This window comes from Caenorhabditis elegans, chromosome X, assembly GCF_000002985.6.
Source record: "Caenorhabditis elegans chromosome X".
Lineage (NCBI taxonomy): Eukaryota > Metazoa > Nematoda > Chromadorea > Rhabditida > Rhabditidae > Caenorhabditis > Caenorhabditis elegans.
In genome coordinates, this window is record NC_003284.9 from 4202873 (window position 1) to 4224162 (window position 21290).

The window sequence follows — 21290 nt, forward strand, 5'->3', positions numbered from 1 at the left end:
CTTCTTGTTTTTTGAGTTCGGTTTGACCAAAAACAGATGCACCCGATGAATCAGTTAAAGCTGAGTTTTGATTGATTGAAGTTTGAGGAGGCTTTATATTAGGGGAGACGTACCCATATTTTGTATAAATTTGAGTATTTCTATTCGAATCCCGATTACTCACAAAAAAACAAAAAAATTTGTCACTTGGTAGAATTGAACCAACTACCAAAATTTCTGCAGTCATACGCACTAACCACTCGGCCATGCGGGAGACACCTCAAACTGGGATGTAGGGAAGAAAATTTTCTGGAGGAAGTCGTCTTTCGATTCCGCTTTCTTCAATTATTACTATTTGGGGAAGACGTTCGAAAACCGTTTATTAGTGATATGTCAGCGGGAAAACGAATTTTTGAAAATTTTATTACAGGATTGTACTCATTATTGAATTCCCGAAAAGGAGACGTACAGTTGAGGGTTATATCTTGTACACAGACAGATGTATAGAAGAAAACAAGTTTTGGCCTGAAAATAAAAAAAAATAATATCTCTTGGCAAAGCATTGCTAACGCGACGAAACTTCATCTTCCATTAAATAAAATCAAAAACTATGAATTAAAAATACATTCCGCAAAACTTTAGTGGAAAAAATGTTCAGGGGACCCAGGAAACCACTCCCAAAATTTTTGAATTATTTTTTTCTTGAAAAATTTTCCCACTGAACTTTTTACAAATTTTATATGTTCCGATGCGTCTTGATGAGACCTACACGTCAATTTTTAGAAAACTAAGAAAACTTGAAAACTGACCGAGTTATGATTGAAAAAGTAGATTCGCGAAATAGGGGGAGTGTGCAAAATTTTGCACTTATTCGTCTTGCTCGGCCGACTCATAAAACTTTTCTTAATTTTGAGTTAAAAATCGTGTTCAGCGTACTTTTTTACGTAGGGTAAGCAAAAAAAATATCAAAAAAGATGAAGTACAACTTCAGATAAAGACGAAAAACTACTTTTTCGGAAAAAAATTTTTTTTGGCAAAATGTCATTTTTTGGCCTTTTGTTTTATCACAACTTTTTTCCATTTGCACTTATAAACTCAAACTATTTTTCAAAAAATCCACCTCTCTAAGTAGTATCTTGCACATAAATTTGGAACAAAACCGAGCAAAACCCGAATTTTAATTCAATTAAAACATGCTTTTTTGGGGGTAAAAAGAGCAACAAAAATTTTTTTCAAACTGGGGAAAGTCGCCCTGGGCTCAATTTTGCTCCGAACTTAGTGCCGTTTTCTGCTCCACCGTGGGGCAAAATATTTCTAGTAGGATTTCAAATATTAGAGCATGAAGTCACACGGTTCAGGAGTTGTGAATGAAAACGAAGTGGGACATTTTTTCGCAAGCCAAAAAAAACGCGAAAAAACGCGAAAAAGGGGCGGAGTCGCCACACTCGGCATTTATTAGAGGCTGCTTGGCAGAATGATGTTGAAAACATAAGATAATTACATTGTATACTCAAAATTAGACGGTGATTTCAAAAAAGTTAGATTCTAGCCGCTTGACAAGTCGGTCAAATTTCAAATTTTAACTAATTTTAGGCCATTCTTTGAGTCATCATAACTTTTTTTCGAGAAGTTTTCAAGTAGTTTCATTATAAAATTCGGTGTTTTCAGGCAATTTTGAGTCTAATTAATATTTATTTATTTATTAAATTAATATTTATTTATTAAATTAATATTTATTTATTTATTTAATATTTATTTAAAAATAATTAAAATAGAAAAGAAAAAATTAAAAAATTAGAAGTCGTCGTCGTCCATCGTCCCGAACCATCCCGAAGCCATTCATCCCGATCGTCCTGATCCTTCCACCATATTGTTGCACTACAGATTTCAGCATCTGTAAAAACTTGTGGTTAAAGCTAACTAGGGAATGGTGTTACCCCTGCAATCGCTAGGAGGACAAAACAAAGTGAAAATGGAAGATCAGATCTATGGCTACAAGAATCAGTTTTTGGAATCTGCTAAACTCGGTCCCAAAGCTGACATTTTCGGTCTTAAAAAGTAGTCCTCTTTTTGCTCAAAATGCCCTTTTTCGTGTGTAGAAGTGGCTACATAAAAGTTTGGCACTGCAGCCGCCGTTTGAATGGCCGATTGGTGAACTCTCGTGCTCATTAATCTAAAGGTCACGGGTTCGTTCCCCACTAGGTATTAATTTTTTTTTGAAATTTTCCTCTAGCATGAAATATGCACAAAAACACGGCTTCTTCCGTTTTTTGGTAACTTCGGAATAAATTTTTTGGTTCCTGGGAATCATAAAAGTAATTTGGAAACTTTTTGGAAGTTTTCTTTTTTTGATAAATTTTCACTTTTCTCCCACCTGATGTATGCACATTTTTTTCTTCAAAAATAATTTTTCAAAAAGTGTTTGGTTTGAAAGAGCAGCATTAGTTTGGATATTTCTACGATTTTGGAGGATCAAATGTACATTATGGACATTAGTAATTAAGTAAGTTAAAGCTTCACTTCGATTAGCTATATCTCTCTACCCATAAAATTTAGCAGAGTAACTTCAACTGACAATTTGTTTATTGGTACTTTTAAAATAACTTTGCAGTTGACAACTTTTTTTTATTTTACTCGTCAACGGAGCTGGAAGTCTTTGAAAGTAGGTCCTTTTCGTGAAAAACTCTAGAGAAAACAACAGTGGTTTTCTCCTAAAAATGACATTTGATCCTCCAAAATCGTAGAAATATCCAAACTAATGCTGCTCTTTCAAACCAAACACTTTTTGAAAAAATTTTGAAAAATTATTTTTGAAGAAAAAAATGTGCATACATCAGGTGGGAGAAAAGTGAAAATTTATCAAAAAAAGAAAACTTCCAAAAAGTTTCCAAATTATTTTTATGATTCCCAGGAACCAAAAAATTTATTCCGAAGTTACCAAAAAACGGAAGAAACCGTGTTTTTGTGCATATTTCATGCTAGAGGAAAAATTCAAAAAAAAATTAATATCTAGTGGAGAACGAACCCGTGACCTTTAGATTAATGAGCACGAGAGTTCACCAATCGGCCATTCAAACGGCGGCTGCAGTGCCAAACTTTTATGTAGCCACTTCTACACACAAAAAACGGCATTTTGAGCAAAAAGAGGACTACTTTTTAAGACCGAAAATTTCAGCTTTGGGACCGAGTTTAGCAGATTCCAAAAACTGATTCTTGTAGCCATAGATCTGATCTTCCATTTTCACTTTGTTTTGTCCTCCTAGCGATTGCAGGGGTAACACCATTCCCTAGTAAGTTAGTTAAAGCATCAAACAAATTCCTTACAAGTTTGGCCTTTCTTTTTTCCATCCATTCTTCCTTCCTACCATCCATCCTTTGATCATCATCGTTTGCTTGAGTTCTATAAAAAGCTACATTTTAGTTGAAGCTGAAAGGAGAAAGGATCACTTTTACCAGTCCATCAGGATTGCCATCGATCCATCCACCCATCCGATCCTTCGTCGTCCTCGTCCATCGTCCCGATCCATCCCGAAGCCATCCATCTCGATCGTTCGTCGTCGTCATTGCGTCGTCCATCCACCCATCGATTGAATCCATTCATGCAACTTCAAGTGATGTTCTGTACCGTTAGAACCGTGCAGCATCACCCATTACAATTTACCTATGTGGCAAGAACCGTCCGATAAGCCCTCGTTTGTTTGACGCTATTTCCAGTCTCCTTGTTCTTTTTTCGTAGGAGTTCGCATTTCCCATTAAGAGATTAATCAGTTTCACGGCCTCTGAGTACGGTACAAGATTTGTTTGTTTCCAAACAAATCATCTCAGGGGGGTAGCAGTGAATCCGAAAATGCAGCCCTTGCCTACTACTTTTGAACCCGGTTTAGAAATTGGACAGTGACAAATTCAAGCAAACCAGTTCAGTCCAAGCCAGGTAAACTTAATGGGGACGCTACACTCACAAGAAGGAGCAAGATGGACTCACTTAACGTCCATCCCGATCCGTCCCGAATTCATCCATCCTTTGTCGTCGTCATTTTGTCCCAAATCGCTTTCGATCGTCCCAATCCATCCATCCATCCTTATTGTTTGTCGTCGTCGTCGTCTTGTCCCGATCCATTCGTCCTGATTGGCCTGCCCATTCAACCCATTGTCCAGAGTTTCTTCAATCACAGCTTTCAACATCTGTAAAAGTTCTTAGTTTAGATGACGCATCAAACAAATTCCTTACAACTTTGGATTTTCTATTTCCATTGTTCCAACCATCCATCCTTTCCTACCATCCATCCTTCGTCGTTTGATAGAAATCTGTAAAAAGTTACATGTTAGTTGAAGCTGAAAGGAGAAATGATCACTTACCAGTCCATCCCGATCTGCCCCGGATCTATCCATCCCGATCGTCGTTGATCCATCCATCCATCCATCCGATCCTTTGTCGTCGTCGAACATCGTCCCAATCCATCTCGAATCCATTCATCCCGAGCGTTCTGATCCTTCCATCTAGAGTCCACCATATTGTTCCTGAAAGCATCAAGGTTTTGAGGGAAACACCTAGATAAAATGAAACATACCGATATGAGAAGGTGTTGGAATGCCGAAAAGCGTGCGTCTCCTCCAGCTGATGTTTCCTGAATTTCCTGAAAAAAAAACAATTATATTTGTGTAAAGTTAAAAGAGAAAGAAAGAAAGAAGGAAATTTATCATTGAAAAATCAGTCCGAGTATGACTGACTTATGCCCCACCAGTTGATTCAAGTCAGGACAATGTTACAGGGGTTGGAAAAACTATTCAGAGTCAAAAAATAAATAAAAAAAGCATAGGGAATACTTCCAGAATGAAAAATAAAATAAATTGTAGTATGAATTTCAGATATTTCAGTAAGTTTGTTTTGGTAAAGAAGTGTCAAGAAACTAAAAAATTGAAGAATCAAGAAGCGTCCCGGTGAGGACGTCACTCTCACAAGAAGGGGAAAAAATGAATGAATGACAATGTTTAAGTTTCCGGATGGATTTATGGAGACTGGAGATGTGCACAAAGAGCGTAGAGAGAAAGAGAGAGAGACACAGACACAACAATTACAGTCGGCACAGACGAACCGCGATATACAACTGCACAGAGCAACGTCACACTCACACGAAGGAGACGCGGTGTGTTCAAGAGAGTGAATGAAATTTCAAAGTAAATGAACCATTCATTTGTAAACGAGCAAAAGTGAAAACATTTGTAAATGAGCGTCAAAGGGATTGAACATTCAAGTTAATGAGCACGCTAGTAAATGAGTGTTTGCCTTATAATTTTAGATACACGTGCAATCAACTATGGGTTGTCAGATTTCAATACTGACAAGCCAGGTCTTGTCGAAACTTGGATGCCTGCTTTTCCATTAGTTAAAACTCCTTACGATTTAACTGTGCCCACAAAACCTTAGAAACTCGATACTTCAGGGATAATCGATCGCAAGCTTCGAGAATTAGTTGCAACATGGTTTTACATTTCCGTATCTTTTTCACATTTTTGAATCGTTGCAAAAAGCTTAATTCTGTACCATAGATGAAAGGGGATCAATCTAGCTTTTCAGGAAGATCGGAAATAACTTTCGTGAAAGTTTGACAAGTGTTATTTTCCGACGATAGAACCAAAACTGGAAATAGAGAAACTTCTCAAAATAAAATGTACCACGTTCACTTATCTCCAAAATTGGACTTGGAAAAAACTTATTGAGAATATATCTTTTGGCAAAAAAAATAGCAGAAATTTTTTTGGTCGACTTCTTTGGAAATGTATTCTTATCACTGAAAACTGTACCAAATATTCTACACACTTTCCATTTGACTTAAACCACGCGAACACTGAAACCATCACCGATTAAAATATTTACACAAGTCTCATTGCGCAGGGACACCCTTTCGCGATGGCTATTGCAGATATCGACTTAATGAATGTCATCAAAAGAGAAGAAATAGTGAAACAATAAGATTTTTGTTAATTTCAAAACTAAAGTGAGATGTCTAAAAATTAATTCACATGATGAACTTGTTGAACTAAACTGAACTTCTTTGAAAATGTAGCACAAGTTTTTTAATGCTATTAACTGATCGAAATGACCAACTGATGTATTTTTGCGAGACGAGAAAATTGAGTGCGAAACCAAGTATAATTGAATCCTAGTATTATTGTTTCGTAATTTGGAAATTCTATTATAAGAAAACTCTTCAGACACAATTCTACGTCTAACGGTTTAACCTCATCTGAGAAAATTTTTTGCAAATGTGACTTGCCCATTTTTTTAATACAAAAGGACGGTTTTTATAATTTTTTTCGCAAGTGGCTCAATTCTTCAAATTCATCTGCTTAACTATAAAACACATTCAATCAATACCCCTTTGCCATTTTGCCATCGCGCGGAGAAAGAGGTGTCCCTGCGCGATAGCGGCAATTTTATCGCGAAGGGAGCTCAGGTGCGCGCGTGGTTACAATTATATAGAACTCATGCGAAACAAGTGGTTCTCGTTTATTTTGTGTCAAAAAAGAATATTATACATTTCGCGACGGAAAAAAGGATATTTGAAATATAAAAAATGACTACAACATTTTACTAGTTGGTGAAACTTAAGATTTTTTGTTGTTTTTTATACATATTTTTCCTGTAGTTTTTTGGGAAAACGCACCGTTTTTCACATTAGGTTTGGTTTCCCAAAAAAAATTAACCATAATACTGGAAAGACACGTTAGCAGGTAAAAATCAGCTTGAAATTCCTGTAAAATAAATACTGCAGCGCAATGTTCAATTTTCTCAAGCATTCTAATTATGTCAACAGGTTATTGGAGTTTTTTAAACTGCTTTATATTTTCTGCTTGTTAAGTTTAAAAACTGTAAGTTTGAACTACCTATGTAAAATTAATTCATTCATTCCAAAATGCATACGGTCAAGCAAAATACAAAAGTCTAATTTGAATTCCCGCGCAACATAACTGGCGTGCAAGATTCAAATTCTGTCATTTCTAGCCATGTTTGTAAGGTTTGGTATTATTAACAGTTTTTTCAGTTTTTGTTGTATTGTACTGGTCAGTATCAGCACTTCAGTTATATTTTTCAGTATTTTCCCAGCGATGATCATCCTTCTTCAAGCAATAATGCAATTTCTGAGTGATGAAGTTAGTGCTTGAAATCCACACAAAATTATTCCGTCTGCAAATCTGATGAGCAAACTTGGTTGGCGTAAATGTTGCTGTTTGGCAACTTCGGCAACAGCCAATTTTAATTCAAATGTTTTTTGTTTTGTTTTTGAAACCCGCGATGCGAATATCTCACCGTAACATGCCAAAATTTAAGTTCAACTGAAAAATGTTTTAAAATACACTCAAAGTAATAAAACTGCGTTGCGTGTACGACCAAATAGGCCCCGATGGGGTACCGCTTTTTGCCTTTTCCCCGTGAGTGAACGAGAAAAAGGCGGGGCCTATTTTGGTGTACACGCAACGCAGTTTTATTATTTTGAGTGTAGTCACAATTTCGGCGACTTAGCTTCACGGTGCCCGGAAAAGTACCGTGATTCCGGCAACCGACCTCTGCCGGTTCTAGCGTTTGGTAAATTTTTTAATGCCCTGTTCATCACATGCGTTTCGCATTAATTTTCAATTTGACCTGCTCCTCGTCTTCAAATTGTCTTATATTGTAAATAATGTCAATGTTAATATGTGATGTTAAAAGAATCAATAAGAAATTTCGAACGCCATTCTTTTTATTATATTGGTACATTTTGGGACGGATAAATACAATTTTAGTTTTATTAAAACAAAAGTCAAGAGGACAGAGATTCCGGTGAGAAGGGAAGTGTCACAAAATAAATGTGGTAAAAATGTTCAGCGAACAAAATTATTTTTAAAAAATTGCAATGACTTTGCAAAAAGAGAAAAAAAAAGAAAAAAGAACCGACAGTAAAAAGCATGGAGGCAGACAGTTTTGAAACAACTGCACAGCGAAGATTTTCAAAATAGGGACCAACGGTTGTACTCGTGGGGGAAGAGAACTAAGAAAAGGAAGAGGCTTTTTGTAGAAAAAAACAGGAAACAAAAAAGTGTTTCTTCAAAAATTCGTATTAAAATCCACGGGGACTTGAGAATGGTTGATGAAGAACATTTGAACGTAAGGGGGGAAAAAGAGTGAAGCGGACAAATTACCAATTTTTTTTGGCTTTTGAGTATTTCACTTTTTTTTGGTATTTTTTAGCGAATTTTTTTTCGTGTGAAATATGACAGTAAACAACACCAACTAAGGAGCAACGAATTTTAGTGGGGCGGGGAAACAGTGAGAAGATGCGACTAAGTTGTTCTCAAACATATCACAAGGAACAATAAATTACAGTATCAGCAAATTTAAAGGTTTGCAACAGAGAGAATGGTAGCAAGAAGTAAAGTAAAGTATACAGAAAGAGAGAGTGAGAGAGACATGAGAGAAACAAAGAGCAAGAAAGAAAAAAAAGAAGTGGTTGGATTTTGTCTATAAAAACGTACCAGTTAACTTAGTAGCGTTCGTGGAATGGGGCGCATGACTGGACAATCAAACAACCATCACAGGAGTGAAATGACGAGAAAACAGAACAATTTGTGGAAGACAAAAAACGTGGGTTCAATAAGAAAAGAAAAGTGATTATTTCAAAAAAAAAAAGTTGGGGTGCAAAATAGAGCAATCATCAGAAAGTAAAGAAAATGAGCTCTTGCGTGCTCATTCATTCTAATCTAGAATATTGAATTCATAGGTTTTTTTTTTGTTTTCGGGAAACCAAACTTAATTATTATATTAAAATGATGATGATTTTCCAACACAAAACGTTTTGGAATATGCGAGTGCAATGAAGTGATTAGTTAAAAGCTCTGGGAATATGAGATGTGTCTAGAAATGGGTTCGGCAACAGTCCGGCAACGGTTTTCGGGTCAAACAAGTGCGAACCGGGGAAGTACTGCAAATTGGGAAGCTGTCCATCAAAAGTGGTTGGTGGAACAAGAATATCCTCGGTCTTGATGGTATTTCCCATTGGAAGTGTATCGTTTCTCACTGGATTGACGGCGCCAGTTCGTGTAGTACTTCCACTATTACTTGATCTGGAAGAAAAAAGAAGATTAACCTTCTGAGCAACCGAAAATGAATGTCAACCTTACCCTGCACCATTGCTATCTTCATCGCTGGATAATGTGATGACCGACGGAGCTGGGGAGTTCTTCTTAGGTTGTGCCGCCAGCGGCTTCACTTTGACATTTCCGTTTATCATTGATTGTGCTCGTTGAGCTTGTTGCTGTTGTTGTTGTGCAGCTGTGCCGAGTGCCCAACTAGAATTTTCTTCAGGAAATGGAATGTTTGGTGCGTTTCCGTTGAATGCGGTAGTTGCACTTGGGATGGAAGACGACAGAAACTGCGGAAGTGAGAAAGTCTGTGGCGTTGATGCAAACATCTGATTGATTCCTTGTGGTGCCGGTACTCGCATTATGTCATTTGCGAGAACGGCGAACTGTTGCGCGGCCCCTGGTGGCCACTGTCCCTGAAGCATTGATGGATCCATTATTGGGACCGGAACAAACTGGGGAACCATATGACTCGGGGTGGCCAGGGATAAAAAATGAGGTGGACGCGCGGCAAATGGGTGATCTAAAATTGGTTGGGAATTAATAGTTGTCTTTTCGAATTCAAACTTACGGAGCTGTGCATACTGGAACAATGGCGCTGGTGGAAGGGGCTGATAGAAGAATTGAGCAGCAGTCGCTGCACTTCCAGTCGCGGCCGCCATTTGCGAATAGTGATGCATCAGATTCGTGAGATCAGGTTGAGTTGGAACTGGAGGAATGTTTGTGGCGGCGATTTGATTCAACTGAGGAAGAACTGCAATCATGGGCTGTTGAAGCTTTGGCGCCGGTGGCTTTTCCACAGGTGTGATTGGAGTCGCCACATTTGCAGCACGATACGGAGTGGCCATGGCAGGTCCTGGCTTTCGGCAAATCTCCATTCTCTTGTGAGCTTCGTGGACATAATTTGCAAAATTGTAGCCGTTGATATGCGTCATGGTAACAAATTTCGATTCAAGACCTTCGGCAGGAGTGATTCGGAAATCTGGATTCAACACAAGCATCTTCTTCAGCACATCGACAAACTCCTGTCTGTCAATACGATCGCAAAGATGCTCGACAGGGTCCGACTCAAAACCATAACAGACTCGAGAGATGTCATCAATAACATTGAAGATGTACTTTCTCGTTTCTTTCGATTTTGCAGTTGACGAAGATGCTTCATATTCTTCAACGGTTTTTAAGCGGTAGTAGCTTCCACCAACGTTTGTGTGATTTGGGCTTTCCGACTTCACTTCCTTGAAGAAACGATGCAACTTTGATGCACTTTCAAGCATGGAGGTTGGTGGCAGACCTTGAGTTTGAATGATGAATCTGAAAAATTACTGATATTATCAATGCTTTCATTCATATTAATTTATACCTAATCTGATCATATTCAGAACTTCCCGGATAGAGTGGCCATCCCAAGAATAGTTCAGCAATCACACATCCTAAGGACCACATGTCGATCGATTCGTTGAACGGCAAGCCAAGGATTATTTCGGGGGCTCTGCAATAATACGCTTTAGTGTCAAATTTCAAAAATAAATTAATTTACCTATAATATCTGCTTTGGAGATAAGTGTTGGTGACTGCTTTGCTTCGATGCGAAGCACTTCCAAAGTCAATTACTTTCACACGGTACGGCTGTTGCTGGGGATCAACAAGCATAATATTTTCTGGCTTCAAATCCGCATGGATCAAGCCGAGAGATTTCAATTTGAGGAGAGCTGTCAGCACTTGGAAGAGAATTGGACGAATAGCGTTGAGCGGCAGCGGCATGAACTTGTTCTGCTTCAAGAAATCGTAGAGGTTCTGCTCAAGCATCTCAAACACCAGGCATGTGTGACTTTTGTGGTTGAAACATTCAAATGCACGCACAAAGTTGAACTCTTCCGAATTCTCGTTGCTGAGACGCGAAAGAATTGAGACTTCAATTTGTCCCTGACGTGCGTAGCTTGGGTGTTTCTTCAGAATCTTGATGGCCACAATTTCACTGGTTCCTTTCTTCCAAGCTTTTACCACTTGTCCGAAAGTACCCTTGCCGAGAAATTCAAGCACTTCGTATTGATTTCCATATGGAGAACAGAGCACTTCATTTTTAATGAGCTGAAATATTGAGTTTGAAGAAACAGAGTCAAACCTCTTAAAGGTGGAGTACTAAAATCTAAGACTTTGCTTTTTTAAAACCAAAATGGTTTTTAGGTGTTGGATCAGAGCTCAGTAATAATGAGAATAGAGAAATCTGGTGGTTTTTTTTCAACTGTCAAATTTGATATTTATATGCAAATGTCATATTTAAAAAAAATGGTTCCACTTCTACTAACCTGATATTCTCCCTCGCCGGATACCTTTCCACGATTTGTTGTTGTTTTTGCTGTAGCCGTCACTGACTGCGGTGCCATTTTATTATTAGCAGATGAAATTGCTGGGGCTGCAGGAATGACGGCTCTAGCAAACGTCGAAGACGTGGTCAACAAATTTTTCGGAACAGCGTTCACAGCCTGCAAATAATCATATTTTTAGTTGTATTCCAATGCTGATTTCCAACCTCCTCATCCGCTCGGCGCTTGGGTGCGCGTTGCTCGTTGTCGGAGGAAGTGCCAGGTGCTTTCTGCAACAAAAAATCGATTATAGTCGTGAAAAATAAGAAAAAAATAAACTGACATCGTTAAAATTTATATCTATGTCTATCGAGAGTGATCGCCGACGTTTTCTATCATTATCGAGAGTAAAATGGAAATTCATGAATAGGGTGAGTACTAGTGAGAATAAAGCGTCTGAGAGAGAACGCACAAGAATGGGCCCGGTACAACTACGTAGACGGCCCCCCCGACTGAGAGCAGATGAGAGGCGAAGAGGCGCAGACGGCAAAACAGCGGCAGGATTCCCCGCAACCGAGAAAAGGGGTCAACGTAAATGTGTAGGGGCGATTTCGCAACAATCGTTCTTATTAAATACTCGTTTCCATAAGTTTTGATGGAGAAGAGCACATTAAAAAGATTAAAAACTTTAAAGAAATTGAATATTTCTAAACCATTTTTATTGGAATTTTTTTAATAGATCCACGTCAAAAATAAATTAAAAATCAATGACGGCCTGCTCGTAAAAATGCTTACAGAGATGGTGCGAGAAAAAAGGAACAATTACTGTCGTTGATCTCAACGTTATTGAGTAAATCGAGCTAAAAGGATTAGAGAGAGAGAAAGAGAAAAATTCGATAACGACTCCATCGTTTGCTGTGGGAAATAAAAGAAGTGAGCCCGAGCCTGAGCCCTACGTCATGCCTCCAACTAGATAAGATATCTCGTGATGGTGGAATGACTGATGGCAGATCATTAGCAAGAAGCTAAATTAGTGGATTTCAAAACTAGGTCGCGTGGAAATTTATAGGCATTTCGACCTACTATTCTATTGTTTTCGGGATCCGAAAAAAGAGCCAACTAGTGTAAAGTGACGGAGCTTTCAATCAGATAAAAGTGATCACAGCGGTCCTGGGGAAATGTAAAGAACACTCACTTGCGTCATTATTCACTAGAGCTATTATAGGCAAGTTATCAAGTTTCACCATTTTTTCGGAATTCGAGAACATACTGCTAAAAAACGCACGTAAAAAAATGTCATTTTTTATCACTGAAACCTGATCAATATTGATCAATTGTTATGATAAACTTTCGAGAGAAAATAAAACGATGCGCAGGCTGGTCTCAAACACAACACAGTTCCGATACGTAATTGCGTCTCTCGGATGAGATAGCAGTATTCTTCGCGTAGCGATTGGGGGGAACAAAACCAAAAACCTGTCAATATTATTTCTTTATTTTTATCAGTTAACTACAACATGTTTTATGATATGCCGTCAGTTCATGAGGAAACGAAGCAAATGAAAATTGATTTTCAGGCGAAGCAAATGTTTATGTTTTGCTTGGCTTTTTCTCATTTTAAGAAGTCAACATGTTTCTCAGATTGACTGGCATGAACGGAGGGGTCGTGATCTCATCCCCTCATCTCATAAGCACTTTAACAGCATGACGGAATGTTTATGTGACTCAAAACTTGAAAACTTTCGTGTGATACCATTCGGATATCGAAGAGAATCACATGGCAGTAACCTTTAGAATGTTAAAAGCGGAGTACTGCCAATATGGAACATTTTAAATTTCATTCCTATTATGCTTAAGTGACAAAATATTTTTTCCTCTCGTTTTATGTTCTAATTGTGTTTGAAATATTCTTATTTTAACAGAGCAGTTTTCTTAAAATGTGGCAAAAACTCATTAATTTCGACTTTTTGGCTGTCAATAAAAATTTTCTAAAATTTTTTGAGAAGTGTTACAATGATAACTGGTCATTTTTGCTTCACATAAGTGGTGGTTTTAAACAGTTTCCCCCCTAGCACTGCTCCAGAAAGACCCACAATGGAATACTAAATGTATGCCTACCTAACTAATTAACACAGTGTTAAAAAAAACCTTCTGAGATGACTAAAAATGGTATGTTAATTGCATCATTGACAATCGATGAGTTACCCCAGAGACTAAGAACAAGGTACAATAGAGCACAGTGAGCTGCTTGCGGCCCCTTGGTAACAATGCAAATAAATTGTGACCCACTGTCCTACTTACCCCATTTGTGAATGGGAATGACTGTGTGAGTGTGTCGTCGCTCGTATAAATCTAATTCGATCATAAATTTAAATCAGGGGTGATGTTTTATTTTACAATTTCATAGTTGAAAGATCGATTGCTGAAGAATAATTACTCTGACGCAATCTAAAGCTAGTCGACTATGATTGTCTCAAAAAACTAAAGAGAAAAGGCGATTGGTTATCAGTCTGATAAATGTGAAATGTGTTAGATCAAACCGAACCATCAGGAATCAACCATCACAGTTGTCGTTTTTTTTCTCGTTCATGGTTCTATTGTCCTATGAACCGCAAAGATCCCAGTAACTAACCTGGATAGAGAATGGGTTGGCGGGGGCTGTCAGGTTGAGTTGCGACTGCACAAGGAGAGCTTGTGGTGGTGCCAGAATCCTGAGCGCTTCGTCGATTGTCTTTGGCGATCTCGAGTTCAAATCCGTCGACTGTCCGGAGTTCTTACGCTTTGGCATCGCCACCCAATCAAACAATCGATGAAATCAGTGAAGCAGTCGTGTTGGACGCCGCCTCCAGCTTCTCACTCCCAGATGCTTTTCTCGCCGTCAGGCCGACCTCCGCCGTTTGGAGACTTGGTGCACAGGCTCGCCAAATTTTCAGTTGATCAGTGTCCTTTATGGTAAACGGTGTGTATAGTGAAAACGCTCGAAGGTCTCTGCGAAAAGCAGAGATTCCCGACCCGTCTCCTGAAACAAGGCATTTTTCTATGAGACTGATATAAAAGTGTGCGAATAAAATTCATAAGGAAAGAGGCAAAAAAAATATTGAAAAAAAAGAAACGAGAAGATTATAAGGTATAATCTCAGAAAGGGAAGTGCTGGTGTGTTGAAAAAAGGGGGAGAAAGAAGAAAGAAAAAAAAGAGAAAAACACAATACTTATGACGTGGAAAGTATGTGCCCAGAGGTGGCAGCAGGTCGGATTGATGAACAATGACAAAAACATGGTGCCCCTACACACTCACCATTATGATTCACTTTACAAAAATTAAATAGAAGGATGAACAATGGATGATTAAGGAATTCTGAAAATGATACCAATACCTTTTGGAGGCTCTACACCATCAGTTATGGTATTTTTTGTATTCCGAGAGAAGTTACGGTTTTAGGTATTTTAAACGTAAAACCCAAAAATGTGTTCAAGTTTCGTGATAAAACTTTTAAAAAAATTTAAAAATTGTTTTAATGTCGTTTCAAAATTTCGAAAAAGAACTAAGTTTCGCTAAAATCTCGGCAGTTGGTCGGAAGTTGATTTTTTGAGATTATCTTTAATTGAGGTATTTTTCAGTCGTTGGGTAACAAATTTGGATCATTTTTTAGTTAACTATTGGTTTTAAATGTACCTTAATCAACCAAATGAATTGAAAGAAACGGCTTATATATGCAATAAAGAATGACAACTCAAAAAGTTAACTTTGACCGCTGCGACACGGAACAGTGGAAAAAAAGAGAAAAAGTGGATTTTAGGTTTCAAATTTCGAATTTTGAAAATTTGAAAAATTGATGACCTTGATTAATTAACTCAATCAATCAATCATATTGAGAGAAACAGAAGATTTGTTAAAAATCGGCTGCCCACGTGTTTCCAAACAATATTTATACAGAACGTTCGATGGGAGAAGTAATCCGAATCTGTTGTTTTTGGTTAAAACATTCCTTCTCTCTCGGAATTTGTGATCAATATGAAAATGATGCGCGTTTTGGAGCATCGGGTGTCGTCGGTGCCGGTGTCGAGTGGCCGCTGGTGGTTCTCAACTGACAGCGGGCTGCGACGGCGGCGGGCGGGCGAAAATTTTTTTTTTCACACTCCCAGACTAGACGACGTGGGTTTGGTTGGCAAGCCTCTCCCTCTCGCATTTTTTTTCTTCCTTCGTCTTTTTTTGTGTGCTCCTCGTCTTCATGCTCTGCCTTTTTTCCCCGCTATTCCTTTCAATGCATAATATTTTTCGGTTGCCGGGTCGGCTGATTGCAGGAAAAACACGTGTTTTGTTGAAGGAATATAGAAGGAATATAGAGATTACTGTAATCTGTACGGGTATTGGTATAAGAACTCAAAACAAAAACAGAACAGCGCCTAAAATTGTTAATGGTGACGTATGGCCAATGACAAAAATGATTATAACCCATTTCTATGATGCTAAATTGTTCAAATATATTATATAAAAGTTTTTGAACAATTTTGGAATTTTATATTTTGAGTCAAAAAGTGAGCGTCACTTATCAAGAAAATTAAAGCATTATCGCATGTTCAAACCCCTACAATGTTGGAATATAAATATTTCAAACACAATTGAAACATAAAACTGGAAGATTTTTTGGTAATTTTAGCACCATAAAAATGATTATTAACAATTAAACTACTGGCCGTAGTCAATCTTTTACATGGACGGCAAATATTCTGGCAATTAAAAAAAAATCAAAACCAAACTGAAGTTCAAAAATTTGCTGCTCGTGGTAGACTGTATGAAAAATCGGTCAGAGATTATCCTAAGTATAAGTTTTTGCGTCATAAAAGAATTGAAAAAAAGAAATGGAATTGAAAATTCTATCGATTTTTTTTTTGGTTTGTGAGATTTCATCAAGGAACATTCAAGTGTGAGGGAAGAGAAATAGGAAAAAAGGAAAGTTTTGATGTAAAGATGTGAAGACAATGTGTTGGACGAGAAATAAAAATGAATCAGCAGAAAAAAGTGTTTCCTATGGTAGGTAGATCGAAACTTGGCGAAGGAGGGGGGGGGGGGGGGGGTGGAAAAGCAGAATTGTTGACATGGATGGAGCAGGAAGCAATCTTTGAGACGATCGATGAAAGAGAAAAAACATTTTTGCTGGCAGCGGCGGCCCTATCTTGAAAATTCTGAGTGGGAAAATGTTAGAAACAAGTATGTGAAGAAAATACTGTGAGAAGAAAAAAGAAAAAAGATTGGTGTGAAAAAATTCAGATCAAATAAATTTCAATTATCAGGCTCTATAGTATAAATGAAAATAAAGTGCAATGAAAACATATAACTTGTGATGAATCTAAAAGCTTTTTTCTGATCATCAGTTTTTACTGATCAAAAACGTGACCAACTTGCCAAAAAAAAAATGCTCGCCACCTGACTGAGTCTTTCCTGTCGCCACGAATTAGACTGACAAAGTTGTGTCTGTTCAGCCAGTCTGGACAGAGATGTAAGGAATATTGGGCAACGACGTCCAATCGCCGGTTTGGAAATCGGGTGAAGGAAAAAAAGGGGAACAGGAAGACGGGGCGATGTCCATTTCGCGAACAGACCAATCCATTCATCGAGGGCGTCTGGTCGGATCTGTGTAAAAAACGTCCAGATGGTGAAAGGACTCGGAAAAGGGTACCATTAAACCGATCGAGGCCTGGTCTGTTAGAGTGCAAAAATATAGGAAAAAAAATACAAAAAGAAAATGTAAGATGATTGAGGACATCTTGTCAGAGCCTTAAGTTAGTTGGACATTGGGCATTCGAAAAACCGGAATAAAATTGAAAATCGCCTGAGGTCTGAAGAAGTCTATTGTAAAACAATGTACAGTATACCAGTTTCTCAATACAATAGTCGCCATGCTGGCTAATACTTCCATCACACACAACTACTTATACAAGTGAACACACCACCACGCACAAAAACAGACAGGGGGAAGAGGCAGTTATGGACGTTTTCAATTCGACATAGTTGCCAAAAAAAAAACTTTTTTTTTGTCCAAAATACTACTTCCAAATGTTACATGGCGTGAGCATGACAAGTGACATCGTAGAACTGAAACAAAGAAAAACCACTAATTAAAATTGAATTGAAAAAAATTTCAACTGAAATTTGGCACGACATTTTAAATTATATGTATGCAAGTGTTGTGTGCCCAATAAATATAGTGGTTCAGTAAACACGTTAGTTTTGTGGTCACCACAGGGAGAAACTTATGATAACGTGAGCTCTTCCGTTTTACAGAAACACCCATATTTCGAGTCAAAGATACAGTATTCAGAAAATTTAAAATTGTGGGATTTATGCTTTAATCTATTCTGAGTATATTTTAAGAACGTCTAACACATGGAATATACAAGGGAAATACAAAAAAATTCACAAAGTGTGAGAAAACTTGGTTCAGCCCAACCAAATATCCTAGATAGAGGCGGAGCCTAATATCGATTTTTTGATGTATTCTAAAACGATTTAAGTGAAAGGAAAATATTTATGGCTTTTTGTAAAATGTGGAAACTGATTTGAAAAAAGTAGGCATAACCTGAGCACATGAAAAATCAATAACATAATTTTTCTTCTACCTGAATTTTCGCATTTTTAAACCAAACTTCAGATTTTACTATGCTTTTTAATATGACAAAATATTACAAATAGAGACAACAATTCTAAAAAGATAGGCTTATTTTGTTAATGAATTTTTTAAATCTAGTACCGCAATGTTTTATTGGTTACCAAAAGTTATTATCAAAATATAAAAACTGTCACCTCGAATTTGACTGCAGCAACGCGCGCGAAATTTTAAATTTTCGCTCTCTATTCCGCATGCAGAAAAAACGGCTGGGACCACGGTCTCGCGGGTGATGACAGAAACGGGAGTCGAGAAAATGCGAAGATACAACGCAAAAACTGCTGTTTCTTACGTTTTCTCTTCTCCCGCTTCTGTCATCACCCGCGAGACCGTGGTCCCAGCTGTTTTTTCGGCATGCGGAATCGAGAGCAAAAAATTCGCGCGCGTTTCTGCAGTCAAATTTGAGGTGACAGTTTTTATATTTTGATAATATTGACAGTTTCAAGTTTCTTAAATTGTATTTCAATTGGAAAATTCAAAAACTACGACTTTCAATTACAGCTTCCCATAAAAAAAGGAAGCAGCATTACCAAAAAACACGTGTCATCTGAAACAAAAGCCGTTTGTCATTAAAAAAAAAGTTGGGCGGTTGAAAATGGATGGCGAAGAAAAAACTTAAAGGCGAGCTATCATCGGACGACGAGAGGGCACACACATTGAGAATGGGATATGCAGAGCTGGCCGTCCCAATGCTCACAAGAGAAGACGGCCTTCAATGGCCCAACCACGCAGCCAGAAGGGGTGGAGCAATAATAGGCACCCCGACAAGAAGCCCGACAACGTCATTCAATGAGAACTGGAGACGGTTAACAAATTTTTAAAAGGAAAGGCAAAAAAACATAAAATAGTTGCCTACAAAATTTCTGGAAAAAAAATTAAATTTTTCTAAATACATACTAGACATCGTGTTTCATACTGTAAATCGACAGTTCCGAAGGTTGCCTCTAAGCAGGAAACTGGACCATAGTCAAGGTTAAGCGCTCCATTGGAAGAAGACAAACTACCGACGCTGACGAGACCTTGTTCCTAGAAAATCGAGGGCGCCATCGGGAATCGTTGGTAGTACACATAAGGAAATGGAAAATTGTGAAAAGGAAGGCATGACTGCTCAAAGTAATCTAGGATAGAAAAAGGAAGGAAGAAAATCATATCTTATCAAAGGCATTTGAGAATTATGATGAATATGGGAAAATGGGATCTATTATCTTTTTTATTGTTTTTTTTTCATGATAAATTGTGTAGACACACCATATGGTCATAAGAAAAAAAAAGTATCTACAGCAAGGTTGAACTAGGATATCGAAGATTTTAGAATTACTTGTAGATGAACCTCAAATTCGAGTTCTATGAAAAAGTGGGTATTTCAGATGTTTTGATCTTTTTTTTTGCGATGAAGGTATTAATTATGGGATGTCAGCCAATTTCTAGGAATCATATCTTCTAGGCGTGGTTAGAATGGTGTTTTATTGGACCAATGACTCACCCAGGCCTACTGTAGCTCTCATGAAGATTCAGAAGTCCAATGCAGCAAGTGGGCAATGGGTGTGTAGAGCGAGAGAGACGGGGGAGAATGGGTGTGTGTGTGTAGAGATAGTAGGAGCTCTAGGTTCTGTGCTGCACAGAAGGGACCTACCGGTGTCGGACGGGGCCAATTCCTAAACTTTTTTTGGGTTTCATGGTGGATTCAGATGTGAGATCCAGTTGAATCGAAAATAGTCTATGGGTTTGACTAGGCCTTTGAACGACAAGACACGATTTGATCGATGCCTGGCAAAGAAATAACACGCGTTTTGAAGAGACCTAAACACACGGTACCATTTTGAAGGCAGCGTTCTGTCAGCGGAGGGCGCAGACAGAAGAGCGTATTAAGCAAGAGACGTCGTACGGCTAGCGCGTCGTAGCAAACGCGCTCTTTGTGTGTAGTGTACATATAGACCATCTCAAAGCCAGCGACGATGCGAAGCGTGTAAGTGATGGTTACCGCGGAGACGCAGACGAGGCGAAGCGCACGGCTTAAGATGAGTGATCGAGAGACGGAGACAGGTGACAAGAGCCTGTGTGTGCAGTTGGCCACACATGCAAGATTGTGTCGCACAATAAACGCAGGCTGTCATGCGGAGAGAGAGCGATAGACGCCAGACAACAAGAGGAATGGAGAGAGCGAGATATGGAAAAGTTTGCATACAAAACGAGTAAGCATAGAGGACATTGAGAGATAGAGAAGCGGAGAAGTGACAATCTCGCCGTCTGCTAACTCAAAAGAAGAGGAAAGAAGAGGGACAGACGTCGGCGGCCCGAGGCTGTCTTCCCTTTGAGTGTGTATGCGTTTGCGGCCGTCTTTTCGAATGTCGGAATTATGGGCCCTTTTGATGGAAAATGCCTTTAAGACGGTTGAATACAGCACTCAGACGACGACGTTGGATACTGTAAGGAAAAACCTCCTTATAGCAAGCGATTGAATGTTGGGATTTAAAATCTGTGGATAATATCTCATTGGGCGAAAATTGGGAAAACTGCAGGAAAAAAGTTAGGCTTTTTTCCAAACCGAAAATACAAAAATATATGAAAATCAACGTAAAAAAATTATAAAATGTGTAACATTAATATCGTTTAGTTACTTTCAAAGTGGAAGATTCTTGGAAAGTGGATAATCAATAGAGAGTTTGTAAAAAACTTCTAGTCGAGGTTTTGGTAACTAGTAAGGATCATAAAAATTAATTATTGTCAGTGGGATTTAGTCTAAATACATTTACCAAGTATCATACTAAAAACTCAAACAAAAAAAAGTCAGTCAACGTTTTCGTAAATTGCTAAATTTTTAAGGGATATCATTTGGAGCAAGCATCGGCAATAGAAACTGACTCTAAATACAGTTATTACAGTCCAACATGACCAAATATATATCCTAATAAAAACTTCGAAAATTTGAGATTTTTGAAAATTTCATATTCAAGTTTTGGTAAATTATCAAACTATTTCAAAAAAAAAATATTTTTTTGTTGTTAAAAATCCAACATTGCTACACTGATAAATTGTAATGCTCAAAAAGTTTAAAACTCGTTTGGACAATTTTTGGTCGTTTTTTAAAATTATGCTAGGTGGAAACTGGGGACAATTGCCCCTTATTGACTGTATGTTTGAAAAAAAAAACAATTTTTGGCATTTTTTTAATGGAAATTTCCCCACTACACCTATAACAATTTCATCAAAAACTCTTATCATTTCT

General features: G+C 38.0%; 4 protein-coding genes, 4 non-coding genes and 1 pseudogene across 12 annotated transcripts; 1 reads left to right on the top strand and 8 right to left on the bottom strand.

The window, feature by feature from the left end:
- Nucleotides 1–1765: 1765 nt before the first annotated feature.
- On the bottom strand, nt 1766–4613 carry F20B6.9 (uncharacterized protein; the record flags this gene model as incomplete). Its single annotated transcript, NM_076315.5, has 5 exons — nt 4548–4613; nt 4426–4497; nt 3433–3548; nt 3304–3379; nt 1766–1873 (listed from the first exon to the last, which is right to left on the bottom strand). The coding sequence occupies exons 4-5, from the start codon at nt 3349–3351 to the stop codon at nt 1766–1768; spliced, it is 156 nt and encodes a 51-aa protein (NP_508716.1). The 5' UTR covers nt 3352–3379; nt 3433–3548; nt 4426–4497; nt 4548–4613.
- F20B6.7 lies at nt 3956–4425 on the bottom strand (annotated as a pseudogene). Its single transcript has 3 exons — nt 4336–4425; nt 4208–4284; nt 3956–4161 (listed from the first exon to the last, which is right to left on the bottom strand). Coding segments are annotated over exons 1-3 (373 nt in total).
- A 3085-nt stretch (nt 4614–7698) lies between the features above and the next one.
- Nucleotides 7699–14418, bottom strand: hpk-1 (Homeodomain-interacting protein kinase 1). 3 transcript variants are annotated; one of them, NM_171663.4, is made up of 8 exons: nt 11743–11900; nt 11627–11689; nt 11403–11579; nt 10634–11184; nt 10457–10585; nt 9668–10407; nt 9136–9619; nt 7699–9078 (listed from the first exon to the last, which is right to left on the bottom strand). In NM_171663.4, the coding sequence occupies exons 1-8, from the start codon at nt 11821–11823 to the stop codon at nt 8838–8840; spliced, it is 2466 nt and encodes an 821-aa protein (NP_741762.1). In that variant the 5' UTR covers nt 11824–11900; the 3' UTR covers nt 7699–8837. The 3 variants fall into 3 exon arrangements, with proteins under 3 accessions (NP_741762.1, NP_741761.1, NP_741763.1); NM_171662.11 differs by lacking the exon at nt 11743–11900 and adding an exon at nt 14032–14418 and having other exon boundaries at nt 7702–9078; NM_171664.7 differs by lacking the exon at nt 11743–11900 and having other exon boundaries at nt 7706–9078.
- F20B6.10 (uncharacterized protein) lies at nt 14215–14324 on the bottom strand (the record flags this gene model as incomplete). 2 transcript variants are annotated; one of them, NM_001361795.1, is made up of 1 exon in its annotated part: nt 14215–14256. In NM_001361795.1, a coding segment is annotated over one exon (42 nt), but the record flags the coding sequence as incomplete, so codon positions are not given. The 2 variants fall into 2 exon arrangements, with proteins under 2 accessions (NP_001348805.1, NP_001348804.2); NM_001361796.1 differs by having other exon boundaries at nt 14253–14324.
- A 988-nt stretch (nt 14419–15406) lies between the features above and the next one.
- Nucleotides 15407–15586, bottom strand: W01H2.2 (uncharacterized protein; the record flags this gene model as incomplete). The annotated part of the gene is made up of 1 exon (NM_076319.1): nt 15407–15586. One exon carries the CDS (start codon nt 15584–15586, stop codon nt 15407–15409), a length of 180 nt encoding a protein of 59 aa, NP_508720.1.
- Nucleotides 15587–18747: 3161 nt separating this feature from the next.
- Nucleotides 18748–18829, top strand: W01H2.6. The gene has a single exon (NR_070837.1). It is a non-coding gene; the product is annotated as an Unclassified non-coding RNA W01H2.6 (non-coding RNA).
- On the bottom strand, nt 18748–18829 carry W01H2.7. The gene has a single exon (NR_070838.1). It is a non-coding gene; the product is annotated as an Unclassified non-coding RNA W01H2.7 (non-coding RNA).
- A 622-nt stretch (nt 18830–19451) lies between these two features.
- Nucleotides 19452–19593, bottom strand: W01H2.11. Its single transcript, NR_102177.1, has one exon. It is a non-coding gene; the product is annotated as a small nucleolar RNA W01H2.11 (small nucleolar RNA).
- Nucleotides 19594–20379: 786 nt separating this feature from the next.
- Nucleotides 20380–20455, bottom strand: W01H2.8. The gene has a single exon (NR_070839.1). It is a non-coding gene; the product is annotated as an Unclassified non-coding RNA W01H2.8 (non-coding RNA).
- Between the last annotated feature and the right edge of the window lie 835 nt (nt 20456–21290).

Bases quoted from the DNA above. Each gene is read 5' to 3' on its own strand.
- hpk-1 (NM_171662.11), bottom strand. From the start codon at position 14,187: ATGCCAAAGCGTAAGAACTCCGGACAGTCGACGGATTTGAACTCGAGA. The intron at 10,408-10,456 runs GTATAAATTAAT...GTAATTTTTCAG, and splicing joins TCTGAATATGATCAGATTAG to ATTCATCATTCAAACTCAAG. The intron at 9,079-9,135 runs GTAAGGTTGACA...TTTTTCTTCCAG, and splicing joins GAAGATAGCAATGGTGCAGG to ATCAAGTAATAGTGGAAGTA.